Source organism: Canis lupus, chromosome 4 (genome assembly GCF_011100685.1).
Source record: "Canis lupus familiaris isolate Mischka breed German Shepherd chromosome 4, alternate assembly UU_Cfam_GSD_1.0, whole genome shotgun sequence".
Taxonomy (NCBI): Eukaryota; Metazoa; Chordata; class Mammalia; order Carnivora; family Canidae; genus Canis; species Canis lupus.
The window spans coordinates 61,894,078-61,912,489 of NC_049225.1; the positions used below are offsets into that span (position 1 = coordinate 61,894,078).

The 18,412-nt window shown below is 42.2% G+C and overlaps 1 protein-coding gene across 7 annotated transcripts in view; it reads right to left on the reverse strand.

The window, feature by feature from the left end:
- The window catches only part of HSPB3 (heat shock protein family B (small) member 3), a 105,160-nt gene that overhangs the window by 22,940 nt on the left and 63,808 nt on the right, over nucleotides 1–18,412 (reverse strand). The window contains exon 2 of one of the 7 annotated variants that reach the window (XM_038535114.1): nucleotides 6,647–7,788. The exons of the other annotated variants lie outside the window; for them this stretch is intronic. Coding sequence (XP_038391042.1) covers nucleotides 7,220–7,672 — 453 coding nt within the window. The 5' untranslated portion in view covers nucleotides 7,673–7,788 and the 3' untranslated portion in view covers nucleotides 6,647–7,219. Of the gene's footprint in view, nucleotides 1–6,646; nucleotides 7,789–18,412 lie in introns of those variants that run through there. 7 annotated transcript variants of the gene reach the window in all.

Consider the following 18,412-nt stretch of genomic DNA (forward strand, 5'->3'; position numbering starts at 1 on the left):
AAGGCAGGCGCGAAACTACTGAGCTGAGCCACCCAGGGATCCCCCAACCAGGTGATTAGAGGGTTGGACCTTTCAGTTCCACTCAGGAAGGTCTAAGGAGGAAAGGCTGGAGAGTGAGTTCAGTCACCCTTGGCCAGTGATTTAATCAAGCGTACCTATGTGATGAAGCCTCATAAAAACCCAAAAGGATGTGGTTCAGAGAGTGTCTGGGTTGGTGAACACCTGGAGATTTGGGGAGAGTGGTGTACCTGGAGAGGTCATGGAAGCTCCACACCCTTTCCTCATATCTTGCCCCTATGCATCTCCTCCATCTGGCTCTTCCTGAGTTATATCCTTTCATAATAAACTGGTGATCTACTAAATAGAACGTTTCTGTGAGTTCTGTGAGACACTGTAGCTAATTAACTGAACCCAGGGAAGGGGTCTTTGGAACCTCCAATCTATAGCTAGTCCATCAGAAGTACGGGTGACAACTTGCGTTTGTGACTGGTGTCTGAAATGGGAGGAGGAGGGCCGTCTTGTAGGCCTGAACACTTGACCTTTGGGGTCTGATGTTCTCTCTGGGTAGAGTGTTTAAAATTGAGTTGAACTATAGGCCACCCAGCTGGTGTCACAGAATTGCTTGGTGGTATCAGAAAAAGAAACCCACACATTAAAATTGGTGTACAATTGTAGGCACCCAGAGACCAGGAACAGTGGGAAGGAAGCCATCACTCTGCTGAGCCTGATGGGATGAGGGAAGAAATAGAACTACTTTCCCAGTGTGGGCTAGAGCCACGGGAGAGGGAGCTCCCTCATCGCAGGGAGAGCCAAACAGGTGATTTTTTTTATTTATTTTTATTTTTTTTGGCCCTCTGTATATCAGAGGGAGGCAGCCCCTGCCAGCACCTGCAACCAAAGCAGCAGGCACCAGAGGAAAAAAACTACCCTAATATCTTTTTCATTCTACATGCTGCTCCCTTGCTGGCGCCTTCCATTGGGTGACTCCAACCCGAAACCAGACAGTGGTCCCCTGGAGACAGAGAGCAAAGTGGAGGTGAAATGACTGCTCATCCACAACTTTATACCCTCCTAAATATTATCCAAGAACGAAGCCTTGTAAAGACCTAGAGTTTTCCACCAGCAGACCTTTGCAAAAATAACAAGGTACCTTAAGAAGAGACAGAAACCCAGAAGGAAAACTGTGGAAAATAAGAAACAAAGAGGAACACACAAATGCTCCTAAGAAACAAGCTTAAGACAGAGCTACATTGAATATATAAGGAAAAAAGGTGTCATGGCAAAGTATAAAACAAAAAATGATGTTATCAGACAAAACAATGCAAGAAACATTACACGGAGATAGCGTAGGCCTACATAATAATGTAAGACATAATCCAACTGAGACAAATTGTAAATGTAAAATCACATGACAACACAACCTGGAAATATACGATGGAAAAAATGGACAAGATTTTTTTTTTTTTAGTTTTCAACTGTCCTTTCATACTGAAAGATTTTAAAATGCCAATCTGTGTGTTTCTAGTTGCCGTAAATAAAACAAGAAAAGGAAGAATATTTGAACCAATAAAATAACAAAATTACTTACATATATACATATACATATATATACTATACTCCAAATAGAAAATATAAACTTTCCCATAAGTGGTACATTTTTTAAAATAACTATGCACCAGGTCATGAAGAAAATCTCAAATTACAAAGAATGTGGGTCATATAGGCCATTTTATTTTACTACAATAGATTTTCACTGTATTTGTCCTTAAAGTTAGAAGACATTAATAAACAGGATTTTATATTAGTATATGTACATGCATGCTCTTGTGTATGAAACAACACTGAGGAAAGGTAGAAAAAAACATTTACTTAAAATCATTTGTTTTTCAAATTAAAAATGCTGTCTCACGTTTTGATGGGGGACATCTGGCCAACTCAATTTCTAAGACAAAGACTTATTTTCAAAATGTAGTATGTGAGCTGTAAATTTGCATACCAAATGAACATTTTTATTCTTTCTTACTCATTGTTTGAGAATCTCTGAAGAGAACCGTGGTGACTAGTGAAAAAGAGATTTTTGTTAAGCTTGAGGAAATGATATGAGGTGTTCTGATCATTTCCCCTTGATGTTGTATGCCATTCGTGTTTCTTTAAATCACTTTTTGTAGTGCTAAGGACCACTAACAGCAATTTTCAGACAATCCCAAGTAGGTGAGAAGAAGGCAAGAGCACGTTCAGGATCCCAGGGCAGCTTGGACTCAGGGAGGCTCATAGGAACCAAAGTCTTCAACTGATGTAGGGAAGACTGTTAGGGTTTGAAGCCCAACGGCCAAGGAAGGATTCTAGAGAAATCTGTGGTGCACAAAGGTGCTTTTATTAAACACAAGGACAGGAGCCATGAGCAGACAGAGCTGCCCTGGGAGCATGAGGAGTGGCCCATTATACACTTTCAAGTTGGGAGGGGGTTAAGGAGAGCATAAGTCTCTAAGGAATTTTGGAAGCAAGGTTTCCAGGACCTTGAGGAGGCTAGCTATTTTATTAGACATTTATTACTGTCTAATAAAACCTTAGTGATGAGACCCTTCAGATGTATATCAGTGGGTCATATGCTTAGGGGATGATCACCAGTGCGTATCTTGGGGAATAGAGATAAAGGAAGTTCCCAAAGGAATTTTTACATGTAAAAGTAGACCTACAGGTTCCCAGAAGGTTGGGCTAAGATTGCCTTTTGCCCTTAGCGAAGTATTAACATTGAGGCAGCTGAGTTCTAGAGGAAGGTCACTCTGCCTGTTTCAAGGACTTGGCAGTGGGCTGTAAGTAGTGAGGAAATTTAATAATTTTTCTTCTACCTTTGTTTCCCACATCACAGTGACTTCTGGGCTTCCAGGATAAGAGTTAGGCAATTTAAAACAAAACTAAACCTTTGATCCACAATCTACAGGAAAAGAAAAATCCCAAAGAAGTTTAAGAGAACTGACTTTGCACTTAAGCCAATAAAAAAATAAGATTAAAATATAAGGTGATGTGAGAGTCCATAAAATTTGAAGGCAGTCTGGGGGTACATACACAATAGATGCCATAAAGCTGAGTGATTTGCTTGGTTCCCCTCCCCGCCCCCCTCCCCGCAGTTTTGGATTTGGGGTTGTGGTGGATACATAACCGTGTGTGCCTTCCATCTGCCTTCTTTTTTCTGAGGGTATCACCTGCCTCACAGACCATGCTCCTGCCATCAGAGCTGCTGCCAATTTTCCTAAGGTGGCTGGAGGCCAAGGTGAAACCCTGAGCCCGTGTTTCTCACCCTGAGTGAGCCCTAACCATGCTGAGTCTCCTTCTGCTCCCAGCATGGATGAAATGTCACACTGTGGGGTCTGGAGTCTGGTGTTCCCAGCAGCCACTAAGAGTTTGGATGATACACCCCAGAAGTGCAGGACAGTCTATTCCATGTGAGCTAAATCTTAACTAAAGGGAAACAGGAAATAGTAGGGACCAGGCAAGCAACTTCCCTCTTTTTTCTTCCCTGTGGATTGCTTTAAGATTTTATTTCTTCCCAAAACTCTTCTGGAGAAGTTCCAGGTGCTAAGCCAACATCCTCGCCAAGAGCTGGCTAAGTCTCTTCATAGCTCACTGTGAAGTGTTGGCCAGCATGGTAACACATCACTTCACTTTGCTTCCCATTTTTTCTCACCTCTTTCCCCCTATTTTCTCACTTTTACCATTCTGTGCTTGCACTTCCCAAATAAAGTCTCAGCACTTGTTTCAGGCTGTATTTTGTAGGAAAGTTTTTTTTTTTTTTTTAAAGAGCTGTAACAACAGTACTCCCTTTACAGGAATGTTGGGTATTTTCCTCTTGTCCCCAGGAGTCACTCTTCATGTTTTTTTCCACCCTGCCCCCCACTGTGGGAGGCTGTGGATCGGTATCAACAAGGTGTCCATGCCCTCGGGCTACCACTTAAGTCTGGCAAGGGGGTTGCCCTGGGAGGAGATTAGAGGGATAAAGTATTTATTCTCCTGGCACCACTAAGGCGTCACCTGGGGCTGTCACAAGAAAGTCACAGCTGGTGGACTCCTCCATCTGACTTGCTTGATTTCTGAGACTTGCTTCATCCTCTCATCTCTTTGGACCTAGGGAACCAGAACAGCTCCACACTGCTACCTTCAGGTTATAGACTATCTCTTGCAGCAGTTCTTCACCCTGCCCACTCCTTTGGAATGTCTCTCTTTATAAATAAACTATTCCAATTTGAATTTTTCTAATTTTGACATTGCTATCTGTTTCCTGCTGGGACCAGTAGTGAAAAGGAATGGTTAAATTATACCATGGTTATCTGTGTTGGAAGAGTGCATAGCCATTACAAATCTTAATGTTTGGTAATAAAAGCAAGTGATGTTCCCCCCCCCCCCCCTTTTTTTTAATCACTTAAGAAGTCAAGCAGTCAGAGCTCTGGAGAGAAACAGAATCCCATCACCTGAAAAGGGCTTTAATGAAGGGACCATTTATGACAAAGCCAAGTCAAAGGAATCGATAAAGGATGGTGAAGCACCAGGGACAAAAAAGGATAGAAAACATCACCACCCCAACTGCTGACAGGACAAAAGGAAGAAACCATCAGAACACCCGAGCCCAGTACAAGTAGGAGCTCTAGAGGAGGGGCCACCTCTCCAGAGGTGTAGTCCTGGAGGGACACAGGCCTGCCAGCGCCTCGTCTACAGCAGGTTGACAGAAGGAAATGCCCTGACCTTTCTCCCCTCCTGCCCACCAGTGTTCTCTCTCCAATCTCTGGTCTCCCCTCGGCATTCCCATAGTCAGAATCCAGTGGGAAACTAGAATGATGTCAGCCCAGGGGGGTCAGCCTGCTTGGGCTCAGAGTTGGGCTGACAAGGGCGAAGCATGGGTTTGGGTTGGCACGAAGTGAGGCAGACAATGGACAGTAACCAGTACTATTGGCCTATCAAACTCTGATGCAAATATTATCCTAATTTCATGAAAAGTGATACATGTTTTTATATGTAAGGGAAGACTGGACTAGAAGTTTAAAGTAGCAACCTCATAGTAATAAAAGAATAATAAATTTTTTTAAAATTTTTTATAGTGTTTTGTATATTTTCCAAACCAAAAAATGGTTGTGTAATACTTTAAATTTTATCTCAGAAAAAAATGCTAATTGGATGATGTGGCTACTTTAGTGTTTATTTTTAAAGGAAAAGTTTCTATCAGTGGCTCCCCATGGTAACAATTTTACTTTCTGGGGAGCCTGGGTGGCTCAGTCCACCTTCTGCTCTGGTCATGAGGCTCAGGTCCTGATCTCGGGGTCCTGGGCTCTCCCTGCATTGGTCTCCCTGCTCCATGGGGAGTCTGTCCCTCTGCCCCACCCCCGACCCCACCCCGGGCATGCACGCTCACTCTCTCTCTCTCAAATAAATAAATAAAATATTTTTTAATTTATGAGAGAGAGCACAAACAGGGGGAGAGGCAGAGAGAGAAGCAGACTCCCTGCTGAGCAGGGAACCCAAGGAGGGGGCTGGATCCCAGGACCCTGAAATCATTACCTGAGCTGAAGGCAGATGCTTCACCGACTGAACCACCCAGGCACCCCAATAAATAAAATCTTTAAAAAACAATTTTACTTCTTGAATTTTCCCAGAAGTAGGATCTCATCTAAAGTAGGATTCAGGCCAAATGAGAGGGATTTTTCTGCTTATTGATTGGTTTCTCAAAGTACTACTTTGTTTTCACACCATCCTGACAATCACTGGGAAAGAGAATAATGTGGGACAAATGATATCCCCGCTCTAAATGTAATCCCATTAATTATGATAATAATTATGATAATTAATTATGATAATGTAGCAAAGCTGGTCTGTTATATTCACTTTTTCAAACAAAATTTCTCAGTTAGATACACAAACTTCAGTGTATAAGCATTAACACAGAGCTTCAAAATCCTTTCAATTGTAATTATATGTAAACAAATCTCTCCGATCACATTTGCTTTCAAAACTACTTCCAGAACTGTTTGATTTCTTTTTCTATTGCTTCATGTCTCTTGCATTTTCACCCGAACGACAAGCACTGTGAAGGAGCACAGGGGTGTCATCAGTGGCCTGCGTCCACCCTGGTTCTTTCCAGCCCCTTCTATTCCTAGCACTGTGCACAGCAGCACACGTGGGGTGTGGGTTAAAGCGGCTACTTCCTCCCAAGAAATATTTAGCATGTACAGAATGAGATAGCAAATCTGTGGAATGTCACAGACCAGCTGCTGATGGCAGTATTCCTAAAGCAACTTCTTAACCTCCACCAATGTCTCAGCCCATCTCAGCCCCCGTGCAAGCTCTGGCCTGGAAACCTCTACTACCTGCCAGGCTATTTAAAGCTAAGGATTATGCAGAGAGAGCAGATGCGGTACATTTTGCTGTCTCCTGAAATCTAAAATTTTAAGTAGCATCAAAGAACATAGATTAAAATTCTTCCAGTTCAGTAATTACACTTTTAAAAGTGGTCTCCTAAACTTAATACAAACTTATAAGAATCTGAGTCAACATATATCTTTGTAATATTGCAGAAATAGCCACAGAACATATGCTGTTGTCAAAAATAGATTCAAATAAGACTCAGTTCAGCTTTTTAAAAATGAGGTACATATTTAGAGCCTTTTAAAAATAAAATTTATATCTGAAAATTCCAATATTATGTTTAAGGCAGTAACAGCTGTGATGAATCATAAATATATTTCAGGCCCGATTTCTAAGTACTATAATTTGACCTTTGGAATTTACAAATTCCACTTTAATTAAAATTCATTGAAAACAAAAGCTTGTCAAGTGAAGGGAATCACAACATTTTTTAGCAATATAAGAAGTTTTCATAAAATGGATGAGAAATTCGTATGGCTCTTTTGCCATCAATTATTACAAATGCAGTTTCTGTGGCATTTTTGGAGTAATGAAGAAACAGTTCTGAGTCTTTACTAGTATCCAAGTCATCTCTTAAACTGTCAATGTTTCAGGTGTAAGAATAATATTGCTTTGAGCTATAAGAACATTTAACAATTTTCCTCTTTGAGTAAGAATAACAAACACAACCTCAACATACCAGGAACTATGTCTCTATTTTTAATCTTCATAAAAATCATCTCAAATATGATTAATACAAATATTCCTGTGGTACCATTGGCTGAGCTATAATCTTCCTCCTGCCGTCTGAACAGGGATTGGTAAGATTTCACTTAGTCCCAGCTGGATCCTTTACTTCCACCACCAGAATTCCATCGTGACAGAGGATGGCAGACAAATCTTTGGTTTCAATGCCATCTGGCAGTTTATACTGTCGGGTGAAGCTTCTTGAGATAAAACCATGCTCATCCATTCTGGTTCCGTGCTGAGCCTTGATCAGCAGCCAGCCTTCGAAGGTCTGAATGATGATATCTTCGGGCAGGAACTGGACCACATCCAGCAGGATCTGGAAGCGGGATTTGCCTTCTTGGGTTGGCATCTCTGCCACCGAGTCCACCGGAGGAACCTGGGCTGCCCTGGCTCTTCTCAGGTCCACAGTGGTTGGCCCCGGCAGGGCGTATAAAGCATGATCCAACCTGCAGTCTTCCAAACCTCGAGCTTCAAACTCCTCCTCGTAGCGCACTGGGGTCTCTATGAGGTGTCTCAAGATGATTTTTGCCATGGTTGGAGGCAGAACCAGTATGGTAGAGCTTTCGTTCAGTCTATGTTCAGTCAGAGGCACACCGTCCCCTTGCCTACTGACTAGATTATCAGTTGGAACAGCTATTCCTTGTAACCCTGCGCAGACGCAACTACTTAATTAGGCCTGAATCATACCACCACACACCCACTCTTGTCTTTTCACACACGCTGACAATGAACAGCTATTTATAGGGCATGGTTCAAAGTTGCATTTAGCACACAGCCCGCTCAGGCTGCCCAGGCAAGGATCATCCTTACATTCTCAGTTATCCTTGGCAAATGTGTCTGCTCTGCTTACCTCAAGAGAAAAAGAGAATTAGAATCAGAAACAGCATTTAAAAGAAATCTCTGAGTGAGTGTCTGTCATTGGGAACTGTGGTGATCTAAGGGACTGTGACTTCTTAGAACAGTCCAGAGATGTACACTCATCTTATTATATGAGCTAAGACTGCATTGGTCCTTGTCTCCAAGTACAAAGCTAGGGGGGATGAATGTAGTTATAATTGACTAGGAATTAAGACACACACACACACACACACACACACACTCAAATCTCAGACCTTCAACCAACTCTCAACCCTCTGTCCTATACATTTTCTTTTCTTTCATCTTTTCATCATTTGTCCTTAAGGGACATCTGAGCCAAGCCATCTGAGTTTATTACATTTTGACTCATCAAAAATGAGATCAGATGACTAAATTAGATAATGATGTCAAACCTCAGGTAGGAGCTGAGGGGGCCATCGAATGGGGAACTTAGCAATGAAAATAAAGCCACAGGGGAGAGAGAAATGTTATAGCATTGAACTGTTTGATAGTAAAGCCCAGAAAACTAAGGATTAATCTAGTTGTAGCTTTGTTATTAAATCGGCAAAAATAAATGACACACAGTTTCTTAAGTATCACACCCTTTATATTCAACTTACATTGAAAAAAAACGAGACAATTCTATCCACTGCTGGAGAAGGATCTCTGAGACATGCTTAGTAAAAAGAAAAGTCCAGAACAGCATATAATATGCTACTATTTATGCTTTCTTGTCGGTAGGTATTTGTTTATATAAATAGAACCTCTCTGTAAGATATGTGGCCGGGAACAGTGGCTGCCTCCTGTGCTGGTGACAGTGATAGGGAGGCAGGGGCTGGGGGGAGACTGGCTCTTCACTATAAACACATTTGTGCTTTTTATTCCTACAGTGTGTAATGTTCAAGTACACAAGAAGTTTTAAAACATAAAAAACTTCCACTCCATGGGAGTTAGTATCTTCCAGACGGGTTGACTCAGGAATACCTTTCCTTAAAAACTACATCCATTTTCTTAGAATGAAAGAAAAATGTCTAAAAAATTAAACATCGGAGAACAGAAGGGAATGCTCTCCCTTAGCTCTTTTTTATTACTCTAAAAACCTCTGCCAACATTTTGGTGCATCCTTAAGAACATGCCTTAATACTGCTGTTTTGTTTAAGCTCAGCTTTTTCTTTTCTTTTCTTTTCTTTTTAAGACTTTATTTATTTGAAAGAGAGTGAATGAGAGAAGAAGCAGGGAGAGGGACAGAGGCAGAGGGAGAAGCAGACTCTCCACTGAGAGGGGAGGCTCCGGGATCATGACCTGAGCTGAAAGCACTTAACCGACTGAACCACCCAGGCACCCCCACACTCAGCTTTTTTGACCTGCGCTTTAGAAGTCGGTAACCCTGGAAGGAAAAATATACTCTTTTAGATAGTTTAATGTCCTCTGACTTATAAAATATTGAGAGGCGTTTTCATCAGTGCTGGTCTGAGGGGTAAGTCAAGAATAGAACTCACTGCCAGTGGCAGGAAATAGATAAGATACTAAAGATTTGGCTTTAAAATACTAGAAACAGTCAAGGCAAAGCTGAGAAGGTACAGAGGTTTTTCATATAACCCCTGCCCCCACACATGCATAACGTTCCCTGTGTCAACATCCCCCACCGAAGGGCTACATTTGTCGCACGGCGTTGACTCTGCATTTGTTGCAATGCAATGACTCTGCATTGACATATCACGGTCACCCACAGTGCGCAGTGTACATTAGGGCTCGCTCACGGGCCTTCCATGGATTTGGAAACAGGTATAACAGCGCGCATCCACTACTACGGCACCATACAGAGGAGCTTCACTGCCTTAATGATCTTGCGTGCTCTACCTGTTTACCCCTCCCTCCTCCAACCATGCTCTAAAACCGCTGTAAAAAATAAAGCCTATTTAAAAAACTAAAACTGGACAGCCCGGGTGGCTCAGCGGTTTAGTGCCACCTTCAGCCCAGGGTGTGATCCTGGAGAACCGGGATTGAGTTCCATGTCGGGCTCCCTGCATGGAGCCTGCTTCTCCCTCTGCCTGTGTCTCTCATGAATAAAATAAATAAAAAATAATAAATAATAAAAAATAAAAAATAAAAAATAAAAAAAACTAAAACTGAAAACCTAAAAACTAAAATTCCTCTAAAAAATAAACACTTTTAAAAACATACTGCAAAGATACTGTCAGGGTGGGCAGAGAGAAACGTATCTAGTAATCTTAGAGTTTCTTGGCTCCAGGGAGGGACCTCTAACATAGGCAAGGAGGGCCAGATGTGACAGGTGTTTCCGTGTGGGATTGTGTGTGTGAGTTGCTGGGGTTAGAAATGAGCATCCACGTCTCTGAAGCAACACCCGAGACTTCTCCCAACATTTCCCCAAAACTTCCCTTTGGCCCTGCCTGCCCCTGAACTGCCCTCCCCTCATCCTCATCAACTACCTGGACCCTTTCTCCCTTTGGAGAATCTACCAGGCTTCCAAACTGTTCTTTCTGCCCCATCCCTTGTCCTACTGTCCATCCTTCGTGGATTTTTTTTTTTAATAAACCCAGTATAATGCCATCAATGTATTTTCTCTTCCTTGTGATTTTCCTAGTAACATTTTCTTTTCTCTAGCTTATTTTAAGAATACAGTATAAGCATGTAACATGCAAAATATGTGTTCATCAACTGTTCATATTATGGGTAAGGTTTCCAGTCAACAGAGGGCTATTAGTAGTTAAGTTTGGGGAGAGTTGAAAGTTATACTTGGAATTTTGACTGTGCAGGGTATTCGTACCCCTAACCCCCTGCTGTTCAAGGGTCAGCAGTACTCAGTCCCTGCTCACCTCCTCACCACCTCTCCCCCTTGATCCTATGATTCAGCCTTGCTGTCTAGCCTTGAATACTACAAGCTGGTTTCTTCTTCAGGCTGCTGTGCCCAAGTCCCCTTTGCTTTGAAAACTCTACCCCCAGAATGTCCCAATGTTGCCCTTTCAGGCTTCAGGTCAAATGTCATCTCTTCAGGCAGGTCTTTCTGGCCATCCAGCAAGGTCCTCCACCTGTCATACCGTTATAGTATTATATCTTCTCTTCATCACCATGACCAGTGTGGAAAGCCATCTTACTCATGACTTTATATTCCAGTTGGGGAAGGCAGACAATGGCAGTCTGGGGTCAGAAATGGACAGTTTACTGCTATATCCCCTAACACTTGTTAGGTGATATAAGACACCACCCCTAAGACACCACCTAGAAAGGGATAGGAAGAAAGACATCAAACTGCTATAGGTTTTGTACTTCCTTTTTTAAAAGATTTTATTTATTTGTGAGAGACACTGAGAGAGAGGCAGAGACATAGGCAGAGGGAGAAGCAGGCTGCATGCAGGGATCCTGATGAGGGACTCGATCCCAAGACCCCAGGATCACAATCTGAGCATAAGGCAGATGGTCAACCACTGAGCCACCCAGGTGTCTTGATTTTGTACTTCTTATTTGAGTTGGTCCTTAATATCATTTGGCCATCCTTCTGTGCTCTTAGCTCAGCTTCTCCCATTTTTCCAAAGTGGATACTGTAGATGTCTTCTACTCCTCAGGCCTTCCCTTGCATCCTGGTCTCACTCTTCCGATTAAGTGACTTCCCCTGAGGCCTGGTACGTTCACACCCAAACATCTCAGAGGGAAAGAAGCTTCCTCTACCTCTTGATCCCTGCCTATGATTCCCTTGTTCCCTCTCTTCTCGTCTGGGGCTTTCATCTAGCCACTACCCCTTCCTGGGTGTTCTCCAGTCTCTCAGTATCCCACTCTCCATCAGCCTAAAGTCAAGTGTGCCTCATCTTTTTAAAACAAGACCTCCTAGACTTTCTGTCACCTTCGAGCTAGTTATTCTCATCCCCTTACAGACTAGCTCTTTGGATTCGTAGCCTATGCTCAGTGGTCACTCTCCACACTGCTGCAGAATAACTTCTTCCCTACCACCAACTCCACCTTTGGTTAAAGTCAAAGTCAGCCTCATTGCTAAATCTATACTTTAACTTTATCTCCCTGCACCTAATGAGCCTTTGACATGAACTTCTCATCAGGAAAAAATGTGAACTGTTTTTTTCTTAGCTCTCTCAAGAGGACTAGCAGAGTTTTATTCTATTCTATGCATTCTCAGTGGGGACGACATCACCCACAAGGGGACAAAAATTGGACCTTATAGAGAAAAAAATGCATATAATTTAAGATTATGTAAAATCTTAGCTATTTGATAATGGTTTGAGGCTCTCCAAAGGGCTACAGGACCTAAACAAACACATAGTATATTTGTGGTATTAAAATTTCATGGGGGAGAGAGGGAGGAGCATTAGGTAAAAAAGTTCTTAAAAGACTCCTGGGGGTGAGGAAGAAAGATGCATGGTTCAATAATAAACAGGTGGGCAAGACTGCTCTAGTTGGCTTCATGAACTTCTCACCTGGACTCCCACGTACAGGGGCTTACTTGGGGGATTCCAGTAACAACTAGGCTTGGAGTCTGAGAAGCTTCTTTAGAAAGAGTGATCTCTCTCAGCCTGGATGAGATGGACAACTGAGCAGGGCAGATGAAGCTTTGAGCAGGGAAGGTAAAGGGGAACTTAAAGTATTCCCTGAGACAGAAGCGCATGCTGCAGGGCCTAGAGCCAGAACTCCGTGATTGCAGGACACAGAAGACTCCGTGTGGCTGCAGTGTGGACGACAAAGTACAAGGTGGGAACATGAGGCTGGAGAGGTGAGCAGGGACCAGATCGTGGAGAGCCTTGTGTATCACTTTTGTTGGGACAAAATAACATTATCAAAGCTGTCTGAATTTTTACCAGTCACTCTAGGAGTGAACTGGAAACCTGTTTTAAAGTAAACATTAGGGATCCCTGGGTGGTGCAGCGGTTTAGTGCCTGCCTTTGGCCCAGGGCAGGATCCTGGAAACCGGGGATCGAATCCCACGTCGAGCTCCCTGCATGGAGCCTGCTTCTCCCTCTGCCTGTGTCTCTGCCTCTCTCTCTCCCTCTCTCTCTGTGACTATCATGAATAAATAAATAAAATCTTTAAAAAAAATAATAAAAAATAAAAAAATAAAGTAAACATTATTATTTTTTTATCTCTTCACAATGAAGATTTTTGTGAAAGACTTTTGCTGAAGATTTTTGTTTTATGTTTTGAAATTAAAGTTCAGGTTCTATTCTGGAATGTTGGAGTTACCTTCATGAAGACCCAAATCAGTGCTTTGTGGGTTTTTTTTTGTTTGTTTGTTTTTTGTTTTTTTTTTTTACTTTTCTGACTAGACCCACAACAAGAACTATAGTTAGCATCCCCACCCAAGGAGCACACATGTGCACCTCCTAGGCACAAAACACTTAGGTTAGATACATGTGATCCACTTAGATGGTCTATTCAATTCCTTTGAGCTTAGCACTGAGCCTTGCAACTCACTAAGTTGATTTCACAACCCTCAAACTGACCACAACCCACAGTTTGGAAAATAGTTAACTTTTTACGTTATTAAGCAAAGTAGTTTTTACCATCTTTGTGGGGTGAATTACTTCTCTCCAGAAAGACTGTGATGGTCTGAACTGGTTTTTCTTCTGTGGCTGAGGTAAGACATTCAGTAGGTAGGAAGCCAGAGGTGCAGCAAGGCCAAATGGCATGGCTTCTGTCAAACGTTGATGAGGTCAAGGAAGAGAAGAATAGGGGTGTAGATTTAGCAGCAAGGGTATCTTTGACTTAACTAGGGAGAGTCAGAGGCAAGATAGGGGCAGAAGTTAAACTGCAATGAATATTGTATAAGACTACGATTTCAAGAAGCCAGGTGGGAGGAGATGGAAAGAATTCCCTAGAGGCTGACATGAGGTCTGAAAGGCTTGTTTTGTTTTAATTAGATGCTTTTAAGAAAATTGACCATTAGTCTGATGGAAAGGAGAGAACTGATCAGCACGGGTTTCTGAGGGACACATGACTGATAGAGCCGAGAACTGGATGACCAATACCCTATTTTAAATATTTCTTTTAAAGAATTTTCCTTATGTCATCCTGAATAAGGTTTTGTTACACATTACAGTCTGGTATCAACTAGGCTTTGGGGGAATTAAGAAAAGGACTGTACGCATGGTTTGGGTAAACCAGAGTCAAGGGCCTCCGCTTCCCAGAGAAGCAGTTATGAAATCACAACAGACCATAGCAGCAGTCTGGGAGGAGATAAAGTGACAGCCAAGTTGCAACATGCACCCATGCCTACCGGGACCCCAAGATATTTGAAGGGAGATTTGATTGGACGTCACTGCAATCTTGCAGGCTGGAGTCAACTCTATAATGTTAGCCTTATGGCTATTAAGGATTATATTTTAGATAGGAGCCACAATAAACACAAATACATTTTAACAGGGTTTGAGAGACTGGAGAACACAGTCTTCCTAAGACATTGATTGGATCACTTGGTCCTTCCTCCAGCCAAGTAACTGCGGTGATCCTAGGCTATCTCATATGAAAACTGTTGCAGTTATACAATCTGTTCCTGACAATTCTGTCTAAACCAACATTATAGGATTTTCTCCATCATATGTTCCAAATTCTTTGGTCTGGGATTCAAGGCCTCCACCAATAGGACCAATAAAATAGGTAGAGAGTGTTGGTCTGGATAATCCCCATCCTCTAGACTAACTGCTCTGCTGTCCTCCAAACACACCTTCCCCCCCTCCATCCCTACCCCCATGCTATTTCTTTCAGCTGAGATGCTGTAATACTATAATAAGGGATGCTGAATAATGGCCCTCCAAAGATGTCCATGTCCTAATCCCTAGAATCTGTAAATATTCCCTCCCTTACTTGGTAAAGATGTTACAAATGTGATTAAATTAAGGGTGTTGATATGAGGAGATTATCCTGGGCCCCAGATGCCACCACAGGTGTCTTTATAAGAGAGAGGCAGAGGGAGATTTCACACACACACACACACACACACACACACAGGAGAAGGCAGAGCACGGATAAGATGGAGCAGAGAGAGACTGCAGATGCTGGTCTTGGAGATTGAAGTTATGAGGTCACAAGCCAAGGAATCCCAGCAGCCACTAGATGCTGCAAGAGGCAAGGAACAATTCTCTCCCAGAGCCTCCAGAGGGAGGCAGCCCTGCTACTGAACTGCTGGCCTCCAGGACTGGGGGAGGACAAATACCTCTTGGTAAATGAGGCAGTTTGTGGTAATTTGTTACAACAGTCACAGGAAACTATATGGAAGCCCTCAACTTCATCTTACTGCTGATGCTCTGATGTCCTTCCTTTAAGGCTTCATACTCATTCTCCCTGGAGAGAGCCCATGTATCTTCAACTAAAAATAATTCTCCTGTACTTGCTGGGTATGAGGTTCCCCTGGAGCCTTAGTTCTGAACTCCTTGATCTCATTTTACACATTATTAAGCTAGGTACTATGCTAGGAATCATGGGACATAGAGCAAGCATTCCAGAACTAGTGAAGGAGAAAAGCTTTGAAAGATTCTACTCACTCAATTGGTTCTAATGTGCTCATGACCCTTCAGGTCCGCAAGTCTGAAGAGTTCACTTATGTCTCCTGTTGAGAGTGTTCTCATCCTAGAATCAGGTTCATCTGGCACTGCTCAGGAATGGATGTGTTAAAGGCAGGAGTTCAGGTTCAGAATGAGCTCCTACTAAGTTTACTCTGCCTGCCCCAAGTCCACCTTGTTGCATTCACCAAGGCACCCACTCTCAGGCTCATCCTTGCTCCTGCTCCTTAATCCACTGTAACCAAAACAAATGACTCATCAACAGCCTTACCTCACTGTTGCAGTGAAGCCAAGCTCCCCAGACCCTGTGGCATGGCCACACAACTGGATATCTGCTTGCCCTCTTGAGCCTCCAGCCAGATTCCAAATCATAGCCTTTCCTATTTTTGGAGTTTGTCCAATTTGTAAAGCTGAACATTGGCCAAGATTTTCTCCTCTCTTTGCTTTCTTCCCTGCCAATTTCCACAGTCCTTCTTAAGGCCTGGATCCTGTTCTAATCTTAACCTGTGGCTGTGGCCAGGGTACCCCTCTAGAGCCCACCTGTTCTTTCTGTAGGCATGGATCCTAGTTTCTGTGCTCTCCACCTGCTAGCCAAGATCCTGCCAGACTGTCTGCCTTCTGAGTTAAAATAACACCTGGGATCACGGCCTGCCATGGAATGATAATCTATGACCATCACTCAAGCAGCTTTGCCCTTGGGCTTAGTGAAAGCTGCAGTGCAGCCAGTGAGAGCAGACAGGTAGCCTACCCACCCCACCTCATCCTCCTTTTCCTGACATTGATTTTCTGAGAACCAGTGGACCTTGATCTTGAACCAAGTGTCTGTATTTGGGCCCATCTCATCTCTTACAGATCTACTATTTCATGATGGTTAAGAACATGGATAAAGGATAAAGGTGTATCCTTTGGCATGTGACTTTACCTAAGTACATTGAAATCTCTTCATCTCTACAATGGATACAATAACAAAACATACCTCCCAGGGATATTGGGAAGATTCGATTTGATTCTGGCCATAAAGCATTTTCTCTATAAGGTATTGTGCTAACCGATCAATAAATAGAAGTGTTTCTAGTTGCCTCTCTAGATCAAAAGGCTGGACACTTGAAAAGTTATTTGTTGTATCAAAAACTTCAATCTTTTTTCTTTGCTAATCTTTAAAATCCTCATGAAAAAGCATATAAATCCAATTTTCTAGAGCATTACAGGTTACTGAAACCCAGGTGATATTTAAATAAAACTATAAACTCCTGGACACAGAAGAATGCTTTGGACTGTCACTGAGTGTTTGTTGCAAGATTTTTACCCCCAAAATAGGACATATACAAGCATCTGTCTTTGGCCTATATTAACATTCCCATTCGAAGAGATGATGTCTAAGATATCAGAAGCTCCTTTCAGTTGCTAGGCAAAAAACAAAAACAAAAACAAAAACAAAAACCCAAGGCATGACATATTAGCTTCAGACCTGAAAGAAGCAGAGATCTTCTCAGGATCTGTACTGAGCTATAAAACCAAATCCAGATGTGGTGTGACTTGGTGGTCTGAAAGTGAAGCCAGGAGGGGGGTTTCAGATTTTTATGTGATAACTGCCCTCTGGTGGAAGAGACTAGAATTACACAGGTAAGAGGCAATAGTATCCGAAATTTTAAAGGACCAATTCTTAATCCTCTTGTCTTTGACTTCATATTCCAAATAAAAGTCCTCATACACTAAGCCCATTTCACAATTTAGTCTACCCTTGCAGCTCTTAGGTCATTCTTATTGGGAAGGGGTGCAGGATGAGGATTGGAAAATTTTTGAAGAATAAAGATTTAACCCTTGCTTTCCAATTGAAAACTTCCAAGCACAAACTATGCCGGTTCTACATAGATATACTGAAAGAGGGATCATCATAGTGTGAGGGAGGGAACAGTTTTTAGGGACATAAAGAATTATATTGAATCCTCACTCTGCCCTTTACTCTCTGCTTATTCTGGAGCAAGTCACAACATTTCTAAGGGTTATATTCTTCTTAGCCAGGAAAATGGGAAACATACATATACTTTTTAAGGTTGCTTTGAAGATTAGAAGAGATATCAAACACTTAGACTAGAACCCGACACATAGGAAGTATTCACTAAATGTTAGATATTATTGGTAACACACAGGAGGAATGAAACTCTTTGAGGGGAAAGCTGACCCATTTCACTCGGTAGCAGCTATTTTGCAAAGAATAGCATGTAGCATTTCCCATATTTTTTAAACATTAATCAAGGTCTTGGCAAATATAAGATGTTACTGGGTAACTATACAAGTCACTAATTTTGTGCAGACAGGGTTCAGACCAACTCAGACCCCAGGAGGAACGTACTAAAAGCTTCCCTGTCGTACCAGGACTGTCTTTATCAGCTATGATCAAATTATTTTTTTCCCCTTTTCCACAATTTGCTTTTAAGCCCTTTGGTGGAATTAATATTACTTTTTAGTTGCTGAGCTACTAAGCTTGAGAAACTCGAGGCTGCTTTTTTAACCTGAAGGCAATTCCCAGGGAATATTTACTATAGCTTGCTCACAAATGATTTTTGGGGGCTTGTGAGTGATTTCTTCTACAACATAGTTTAACTGAGAGGTCAGATAAGGATGTGAAGTTAAGGAAAACGCAGGATTCGAGATAGTAGGGCAGAGGGTGGCATGAAAAACCAGCAGTCAGGGGCAGAGATAGAAGCCAGGATCCTAACTAGCTTTGTAACCCCGGGCAGATCATTGTAACCTCCATGAACCTCATTTTCAGCTTGAAAAGAGAACAAGGAACTGGACTAAATTTATAAGGTCTCTTTCAAGTTAAAAAATTGAAGAAGAAAAGAAAAAGACTTAGGTATTATGCTGAATACATACAGCCTACTAGAGTGCAA